The sequence below is a fragment of the Macaca mulatta genome, chromosome 18 (genome assembly GCF_049350105.2).
Source record: "Macaca mulatta isolate MMU2019108-1 chromosome 18, T2T-MMU8v2.0, whole genome shotgun sequence".
In the NCBI taxonomy this organism is placed as follows: Eukaryota; Metazoa; Chordata; class Mammalia; order Primates; family Cercopithecidae; genus Macaca; species Macaca mulatta.
Genome location: NC_133423.1, coordinates 83,550,356 through 83,560,330, shown reverse-complemented (window position 1 = coordinate 83,560,330; position 9,975 = coordinate 83,550,356). Strand labels below are relative to the sequence as shown.

The 9,975-nt window shown below is 49.1% G+C and overlaps 1 protein-coding gene across 7 annotated transcripts in view; it reads left to right on the top strand.

The window, feature by feature from the left end:
* The first annotated feature begins 671 nt into the window (after positions 1-671).
* The window catches only part of PTPN2 (protein tyrosine phosphatase non-receptor type 2), a 100,539-nt gene continuing 91,235 nt past the window's right edge, over positions 672-9,975 (top strand). For all 7 annotated transcript variants that reach the window (XM_077975395.1, XM_077975394.1, XM_028838209.2 and 4 more), the window contains exon 1: positions 672-848. In XM_077975395.1, coding sequence (XP_077831521.1) covers positions 780-848 — 69 coding nt within the window. In that variant the 5' untranslated portion in view covers positions 672-779. The remainder of the gene's footprint in view (positions 849-9,975) is intronic.

Here is a 9,975-nt window from a genome sequence, read left to right as displayed (position 1 = left end):
CTTCCCTAACTAGTACGTTTGTTTGGTAAAAGAGGACGTGCTCTTTTTTACAGTTCACTCTAATTCGTAAGTTGTAGAACGTTTTCTTAACAACGTGTATTCTCCCAGATTTCGGGACAGGCTGCCTTTCCTTTTGCTCCAGCGGTTTATTTGGCATAAAATCTGCAGGCTTACAGGAGCTGACACCAGGGCAGAAAAGAATGAGGAATCTGTTCCCAAGTTGGTCACAGGCCGCTAAACTGACCTAAAGATGTTTAAAATGAAATTCAAATACCGCACTTTAAAAAAATACGAAGGCTGAGAAGAAAACGAGAAATGGGAAAGCAAGAAGGCGAAGCGTGTCGGCGACTTCTCTGGGGACTTCCTCAGGGGGTCCTGTTCCAGTAACCCCGCTACGCACACCACCGCCTCCCTCGTGTCGGAAGAGGCCAGCCCAAGAGGCTGCCACCTCGTGCTGCGCGCCGCGACCACGGCCGCCGGGTGGTCCCCTGGCCCCGCCCCCTCCCACCTGGGCGCCCCGAGCCCCGCCCCCCGAGCGCCCCGCCCCGCCCCGCCGCCGTCTCCGCGCGGCGCTCGGGCGCCGAGTCTGCGCGCTGACGTCCGACGCTCCAGGTACTTTCCCCACGCCCGGCCGGGCTTGGCGTGGGGGCGGGGCGCGGCGCGCAGCGCGCATGCGCCGCAGCGCCAGCGCTCTCCCCGGATCGTGCGGGGCCTGAGCCTCTCCGCCGGCGCAGGCTCTGCTCGCGCCAGCCCGCTCGCGCCAGCTCGCTCCCGCCGCCATGCCCACCACCATCGAGCGGGAGTTCGAGGAGTTGGATACTCAGCGTCGCTGGCAGTCTCTGTACTTGGTGAGTCGCGGACCCGCGCGGCGGTCGCCGACCTCCTCCGAGACCCGGGCTCGTGCCTTGCCCGCAGGCTCCCTCCCGCCTCCCCCGCCTCTCGCCTCTCGCTCGGGGCGGAAGTGGCGGCGCGGGCCGCGTCAGGGGCGCGCCTGCGCTGACCGCTCTCTTGCTCCTTTTGGGGCAAAAAAAAAAGGCATGCTTGGGTTGAGCAGCCTCTTGGTTAGCGCAAGCGCAGTTAGTTCTGGAGGGCGGCGCCAAAGCGCCTTCTCGGGGAGCGCGTGGATACGCCACCGGCGTGGAGCGGGCCGGGGTCGGGGTCCTTGGTGACTCTGTGGGGGCGCCGGACCCCGCAGCCTCGCCGTCGCTCCCACGCCGCTGTGCGTGGTTCCTGCTCGCGGACAGCTCGTGGTTTTTCTCTGGCCGGGTGTTTTGTGGCCGGGCAGGCAGCCGGCGTCCCCGGGAGCGGCGAAGGCGGGGGCGGGCGAGCGGGGCCGCGGCGTCCGGGTCCAGCTGGCGCTCGCGCAGGACCTGTCGGAGCAGGCAGCCGTGGGCGCCGGGCCGGCCGCCGCAGCCCTCCGCGAGGCGAAGCCCGCTCTCCTGGCGGAGCCGCGGTGGTTGGGGGTGGCTCGTGGCCTCGGGCGAGGGCGGCGCTCCCGGCACCCTCCGTCTTCACATTCCCCCGTAGCCCAGGGGCGCCCCGCGTGGGGTCTTCCCCCGCAGAATCTTCCCGGAACGAGAGAGGCTCTGCTTGTGTTCGTCCAGTGATAGCGTGTCCTTCTCTTTATAGTTTTCCTTACTGAGGTATGCTTTCCCTGCAGTGAAACGAAGATCTCATGTGTGCTCCCAAACGAGTGTCACAAATGAATCCCCCCTTGCAAGCCCCCTCAAATCAAAACAACCTTTTCTTGCCCTGAGATAGTGCCCTGTCCCCTTCCCAGGGGCACCCTGTTCCGACGCCTGTCGCCGTAATCGTGCCTGTTCAGCTCACATAGATGCAATATGTAGTATAAACACCTGTGATTCGCTTTTTTATGTCAACTAGACTACCTTTTAATTCAAACAAAACTTTCTTTTAAAATGATTTAATTGCTTTCTCCTTCGTTTAATCCTCGCCGTTTAATTCCCCAGATTGAATTTGGTGACGGTTAAGTTAATGCTGCTTCTGATGTTTGCTTCTCTGTGTAAAGTAAAAGAAAAGACGGGCTTTCCTGTAAATGTGGATGATCCTGGGTTTTTCCCCTTTCCATTTAATTAGATGACAGTGAAAAATGTGTTCAGAAAGTAACGTTTTCTTCTTGAACACATTAGTGGGAAGTATAAATATCCTGATTCCCATGATACAGAGTTTGTTAGAATAGGGCTCCAAGTTTTAAAGAAATGCTGTTAAGGACTCTTCCAATTATAGACAATCTGAAACGCTAATTCTAGTAGGAATCTTAATGTGAAAGAGAGCCTGCCAGCTGCATCCTCTCCAGTTACATTTGTTTTAGCAGAAGCTGCTGTATCTAAGGCTTAGGTTATATATATCGAAATAGATTTGAAAAGAGAAAAGTGAATGTAACTTAATTCACCTTAACATTTTGGTTTAAGAAATTTGATCTTCTTTAGTATCATTAATATCCTTGAAAATTCAATAAGAATTGTGATTCCTCTTTCCAGAAAAATAAACTTACTCGCATCCACTGGAGTATTTCACATCCATTTTCAAAGAGATCAGGAAATCCTTCTATAGATTCTTACTGAGGAATCCTGTAGTTTAATTGGTTGGTCAATACTCATATTATTATTTTTTCCTAGTGGAAAACAAGACCATTCGTTTGGTCATGAAACCATGACCATGCATACTGGTGTCACAGTAAAAGTAGGTCACAAATCAAGAAAGTTAGTAATGGAAAGCAAGTCAGGAAGTTTGGACTGTGTGTTTTCCTGTGGCCTTAGAGTTAGAACATCCATTCAGCCATTCCACAAATATGCCCGGACCCCCAGTGGAGTTGCAGCTTTTGCTCCTGGCCGTGGGGATTCAGCAGAGAATGCTCCTGACAAGGTTCCTGCCCTCGAGGTGCTCACACTCTAGGGCTTATTCTTTTGGGGCCTCATCGTAGTTCCATATTTTCGTTCATTAGTTCCTAACATGCTTGTTACGTGCTAGTGTTAGACACAGAGAATTCTAGTTAAAAGACAAGAGTCCCAGTTTTTCAGGATGCAGCCCTGTAAATAGGTGAGCAGATGAAAACGTTCAAGTGATACATGTAAAGCTAGCCTGAAGCACAGGGTGTTGTGGAGTTGTGTACCTGGGAGTCCTGTGTTTCCGAAAAAGGGGTGCACATGGGAATTCTGGGGAAGCCTCTGGGGGGCGGGAGGATTTCACCTAAGTCTTGAAAGACATTGGCCAGGGGAAGAGGACAAGGGAGGTAAAGGGAATTAGTGTTCCAGCAAGGAGGGAGTGCACAAAGGCACTGAAGGAATGCTGAGAGAACCACCCACAGTTTAGCTTGGAAACTGGTGTGAAGTTGAGATGCTGGAGAATAAGGCAGAGCCTAGAAGGCCCTTGTAGATCAGACTAAGGAATTTGAGCTGGTTAATGGGAACTGACTGTGGAATCGTAAGCCTGGAAATACCATGATCATATTAACGGCTTTTTTTTTTTTTTTTTTTGACAGAGTCCCGCTCTGTCGCCCAGGCTGGTGCGATGTCAGCTCACTGCAACCTCTGCTTCTCGGGTTCAAGTGATTCACTTGCCTCAGCCTCCTGCATAGTTGAGATTACAGGCACACACCACCATGCCCGGCTGATTTTTTTGTACTTTTAGTAGAGACAGGGTTTCGCCATGTTGGCCAGGCTGGTCTCGAACTCCTGACCTCAGGTGATCCCACTGCCTCGACCTCTCAAAGTGCTGGGATTACAGGTGTGAGCCACCGCTCCCGGCTGACCGTATTTACTTGTCAGCAAAATCGTTCTGACTGCTAGCAGGCTGGGTGGGGAGAGTGTAGGCACGCGGCATAGGCAGTAGTCGGTTGGAGTAAACCTGGACAGAAATGATGAGCTCCTGCACTTAGGCAGTGGCAGGAGGGATGGAGGGGAGATAAGAAATTTGAAATGAAATGGTAAAGGGGTATATGTTATGTGCAGGTTTGGTTTTGAAACTGTTTAATTCAATTTGAGGTACCTGCGAGACACTGAAATTAAGCTAGTTGAATGTATAAATTTGGAGTTCGGGAGAGAGGTCTGAGTAAATGTGGTTTTGGAAATCATGAACACATGGGTGACATTTGAGGTCTTAAGACATTGATGAGATCATCCAGGGAAGATACAGAGCGTTTGGAAATACCAAAGGCCAAGGACACAATCTTGACAACATTTAAAAGGATGGGTAGAGAAAGAGGAGCTTGCAAAAAAGACTGGCGAGGAACAGCCGCAGAGGTGGGGAGGAAGGCAGTGGAGGGAGTTGAGGGTGAGCAGGGCCGCCTGACAGGTAAGGGCCAGCCTGAGATGGCCATTACATCAAGCAGCTAGATTAACAGATACCTTAAAGGGAGTCGTGTCAGCAGACTACACAAGACAGATACGAAGAGTTCAGGAGAGAGGGTAGGAAGAAATGCAAACCACCAAGTGCACACTGCTCTTTTTAGAAACCCAACTTGAAGAAGTGGGGAGAGGCAGCTAAAATGAAGCAACACGGTGTGACTTCTCACTTAAACGCTTTAACAGCTTCCCGTTGCTCACAGTGTGAATTCAGCCCTTCCTCCAGCTCACAAGACCTCACGGCCTGCATCTCGCTTGATTTCCCCGTTGCTTTCCTCCCTCTTTTCCACTGTGCTGTATTCTTGGAAGTGTGTGTGTCCATTCTCCCCTTAGGGCGTTTGTAAATGTCGTTCTCTCTGCCTTGGCACAGTTTTCCCCCCTTCTCTTTCCTTTCTTGCTTAAACTACCTCCTACTCATCCCTGAAGTCTCACTTCCTTGGCAGGCCTTCTTGACCTGCCCGTGCTGGGTATGAGCCCCGGTTGCGTACTTCTGTAGCATCCCAAGACTTCCCCTTTCGTAGCGGGAATTGGATGTCATACAGCAGCAAATGATTTCGGGAACACAATTTGCATTAAGCAAACCACTATCTTTAAAGTAACACAGCTTGAGTAGGAAAAAAGTGTTTAAGGTGGCTTTCTGCTTTGTTTAGCACAACAGTGGATGATGTTTCTGATGATGTTTTTGAAGAGTTGTGCTTTTTTTGGTAATGCTAATGAAGCTGGGAAAAGAAAGGCTTTGCTCTTGAGCAAAAACTGGATACAACTAAAAGCCGGACTTAGTAGTAGGGGAACTTGATACCTTGCTGAAATTCTTGCAGGAGAAATGAATTTAGTATTTTGAGTCTGAAACTCTGGTCCCTTATTCCTTTTTGCTCCTGTTGAACAGTATCTTTTATTTCATGACTTTGATAATAGGAGGTTTCTTAGAAATGAATTCTTAGGTTGGAGCAGAACAGACTGTTAATCTGAGTTTATATTTTTTGCTACCTCTTCAGAGCTTCGTGAAGGCAGTGCCAGTGCTTTGCACAGCACCAGATGCTTAGTAAGCACTTGAAAATATGTGCTGAATGAATGACTTTTTACAAGGAAAGGGCAACTTGATATATTTATGTGATTGCAGGGATGAACCTAAAGAGAGAGGTGGAGGTTGAAATAGAAGGGATGATTGTTGGAGCCAGAAATCTTGGAAAGCAAGAGTCAGTGGGACCAAGAGCAACAGGTGGAAGAATTGATCGTGAAAGAGTGCTGGCCAGGCGGTGGCTCATCCCTGTAATCCCAGTGCTTTGGGAGGCTGAGGTGGGAGGATCCCTTGGGGTCAGGAGGTTAGGGCTGCAGGGAGCTGTAATTGTGCCACTGCACTACAGACTAGGTGACAGAGTGAGACCCTGTCTCTAAAACAAGAACAACAAAACAAAGGGTGCAATTGAAAAAGTTTAATTTGGTCTCATTGTATGAGGTTAATTCTGACTTTTTGATTAATGTTCATGATCCCTTTTTGGCTTTTCTTTTCGTCACTGCTGATTGGTGTCTGCACCAGGCTGACCTTTGAGAAAGGCAGAGAGAAGGAATGGCGTCCATGTGCCTACTGAGGAAAAGAGTAAAACTGGGGAATCACAAAAGCTGTGTTATGGGATGTTTCTAAGAAGTGATGACTCAGAAAGAGTTTATTTATTTTTAAATTCCTTTCTTTTTTAAAGATGGGTTCTCACTCTTGCCCAGTCTGGAGTGCCAGTGCAGTGGTGCGATCATAGCTCACTGCAACCTCAAACGCCTGGGCTCAGGTGAGCCTCTCACCTCAGCCTCTTGGAATTTGGTTGATTAATCAGGGTTTATAAACAGTGGAACTCCTGACTGACTTCATTTTTCTTTTTTTGGCAACCGAGTCTCACTCTGTCACCCAGGCTGGAGTGCAGTAGCACGATCTTGGCTCACTGCAACCTCCGCCCCCCGGGTTCAAGCAATTCTCCTGCCTCGGCCTCGCAAGTAGCTGGGATTACAGGTGCCTGCCACCAAGCCCGGCTAATTTTTGTATTTTTAGTAGAGACGCAGTTTCACCATGTTTGTCAGGCTGGTCTTGAAGTCCTGACCTCAGGTGGGCCACCCGCCTCGGCCTCCCAAAGTGCTGGGATTACATGTGTGAGCCACCATGCCCTGCCACATTTTTCTTTTTCTTTCTTCCTTTTCTTTTTGAGACTGGGTCTCACTTTGTCACCCAGTCTGTAGTGCAGTGGCATGATCTCAGCTAACTGCAGTCTCAACCTCTTGGGCTTAAGACATCCTCCTGCCTCAGCCCCCCCCACATCGCTGGGCCTGGCTAATTTTTTTTTTTTTTTTTTTTTTTTGAAACGGAGTCTCGCTCTGTCTCCCAGGCTGGAGTGCAGTGGCCGGATCTCAGCTCACTGCAAGCTCCGCCTCCTGGGTTTACACCATTCTCCTGCCTCAGCCTCCCGAGTAGAATTTTTTTTTGTATTTTTTTGTAGAGACAGGATTTAACCATCTTGACCAGGCTGGTCTTCAGCTCCTGAGTTCAAGGAATCTGTCCACCTCAACCTTCCAAAGTCTTAGGATTACAAGCATGAGCCTCTGTGCCTGGCCATTTTTCTTTTTTATTTCCTTTTTTTTTTTTTTTTTTGAGACAGAGTCTTGCTCTGTTGTCCAGGCTGGAGTTCAGTGGCGCCATCTTGGCTCACTGCAAGCTCTGCCTCCCAGGTTCAAGCAATTCTCCTGCCTCAACCTCCCGAGTAGCTGGGACTACAGGTGCCCACCACCACGCCCGGCTAATTTTTTGTATTTTTAGTCGAGAGGGGTTTCACTGTGTTAGCCAGGATGGTCTCCATCTCCTGACCTTGTGATCCACCCGCCTTGGCCTCCCAAAGTGCTGGGATTACAGGCGTGAGCCACCGTGCCCGGCCGCCATTTTTCTTCATTAGAAATTTGTAGTTCAAATATTGTTAGAGAACAGTTTTTACCATTTGTGAGTCAGCTAATTTTTAGAAGTCAGATGTCAAGTGCACACTGTTCTTCTCATACTTACAGTGGGGCAGCCAGTTAGGCAGGTGAATCAAAGCTGTCTTATTCTTTTTTTTTTTTTTTTTTTTTTGAGACGGAGTCTTGCTCTGTCACCCGGGCTGGAGTGCAGTGGCCACATCTCGGCTCACTGCAAGCTCCGCCTCCCGGGTTTATGCCATTCTCCTGCCTCAGCCTCCCGAGTAGCTGGGACTACAGGCGCCCGCCACCTCGCCCGGCTAGTTTTTTGTATTTTTTTAGTAGAGACAGGGTTTCAACATGTTAGCCAGGATGGTCTCGATCTCCTGACCTCGTGATCTGCCCGCCTCGGCCTCCCAAAGTGCTGGGATTACAGGCTTGAGCCACCACGCCCGGCCAAAGCTGTCTTATTCTAAAACACTTCCCTTGCCTACTAGTTACACATTCTCCTGCCTGCTGTCTGATCTCAGTGCTTTTACATGGTTGCACAAACTCTGAATTGCCTTGAAGATTGGCTGCTGTCTCACACCTTGGAGTCTTCATATGTTGGATATACTCCATGCCTACCGTATCTATTTGGGAAACATCATCAAGACTAGACTCTAGTCTTCTCGGGCAAGAGAAGACTTCTCCTTCTCTCGCTTCTTTTTTTTTTTTTTTTTTTTTTTTTTTTTTTGAGACGGAGTCTCGCTCTGTCGCCCAGGCTGGAGTGCAGTGGCCGGATCTCAGCTCACTGCAAGCTCCGCCTCCCGGGTTCACGCCATTCTCCTGCCTCAGCCTCCCGAGTAGCTGGGACTACAGGCGCCCACCACCTCGCCCGGCTAGTTTTTTGTATTTTTTTAGTAGAGACGGGGTTTCACCGTGTTAGCCAGGATGGTCTCGATCTCCCGACCTCGTGATCCGCCCGTCTCGGCCTCCCAAAGTGCTGGGATTACAGGCTTGAGCCACCGCGCCCGGCCTTCTCTCGCTTCTTAGTTCACTATATTCTTTTTTTTTTTTTTTTTTTTTTTTTTTTTTCTTGAGACGGAGTCTCGCTCTGTAGCCCAGGCTAGAGTGCAGTGGCCGGATCTCAGCTCACTGCAAGCTCCGCCTCCCGGGTTCACGCCATTCTCCGGCCTCAGCCTCCCGAGTAGCTGGGACTACAGGCGCCCGCCACCTCGCCCGGCTAGTTTTTTGTATTTTTAGTAGAGACGGGGTTTCACCGTGTTAGCCAGGATGGTCTCGATCTCCTGACCTCGTGATCCACCCGTCTCGGCCTCCCAAAGTGCTAGGATTACAGGCTTGAGCCACCGCGCCCGGCCTAGTTCACTATATTCTTTTATCAGAATGTGAACCGCATTGTTTTGTAGCTGTCTACTTGTCTGTGTAGCTCCTTGAGGGTGGTCGTCGTCTTTGTTTTCCCACCACCTACCTGTGGGACCTGAAACATGTTAGATTCCTGGTAAATATTCAGTAAACACAGGAAAGCTGCTTCCTTTTAAAATGTCAGCACCTTAGTTTATTCCAAACCCCTCATTTATGGCTGAGGAAATACTGAGCTAACACTGTTGTGACTTACCTGATGTTACAATATCTGCTAGTGACATAACTGGGACTCAAATCCAGTCCTTCTGATTCTCATTTCAGCACTGTCCTAATTTACCCGTGTGACTACCTATAGTGCTTTCTTCGTATAATCTATTTGAGATCAGTGGCACAGAGGGAATCATCTTAATTTTGATGGCCAGGAGGGAGTGGATGTGTTATAATAGGTAGGGTCGTTTTGGGACTTGAGGCCTTTAAAACAGTGTCTGGGATCCAGGATCAGACTTGAAAGGTATTTGCAAATCTCCTGAAACTGCTAAATTTTATGTACGTGTGTTCACAGGTATTTCGTTTCTAGGTGATTCCTTAGCTTTTGTCAGTTTCTTAGTGGATATGTCTGTGATCCCTCAAAAGGTAAAGACCACTGCTTGAAGGGAAAGCAGCCTTGGGAAGGGTGCCCCAATGGGGAATGTATACCTGGAAATCATATTGTTTTGCCTTTGACATGTGTTTTATAGATTACCGATATCTATAATTACAGAAATCCAGATAGTTGCATTTGTCCCCTAGCTTTTCTAGTTGCCTCTTTTTTGATTTCTTGATTTTAACCAGAATCTTTTTTTTTTTTTTTTTTTTTTTTTTGAAAAGGGGTCTCACTCTGTCACCCAGACTGGCGTGCAGTGATGAGATCATGGCTCACTGCACAGGTGCACGCCACCATGCTTGGCTAATTTTTTTTGTTTTGTAGAGACAGGTTCTCATCATGTTGTCCAGACTGGTCTCGAATTCCTGGGCTAAAGCGATCCTCCCGCCTCACCCTCCCGTAGTGCTGGGGAGCCACAGTGCTTGGCCAACCAGAATCTTAAAAGCCCTTTTTACTTTTTCCAGATTGTTACTCTGCAGAGGATTCCTGATTCCCAGTTGGAGAACCATTATAGCTCTCTCAGTCTCCTCGTGTTCTTTTAGCTGCCTTGTCTTTGTCCTCTTACCTGCCCACTCTCTTCTCCCCTTCTTTGCTTTGGTCCTCAAAATAGTCTGGGTAAACCAGAGAGATGGACAGATAAGGTCTGGGTATGCCAAGTTCAAATTTTTTTTTTTTTTT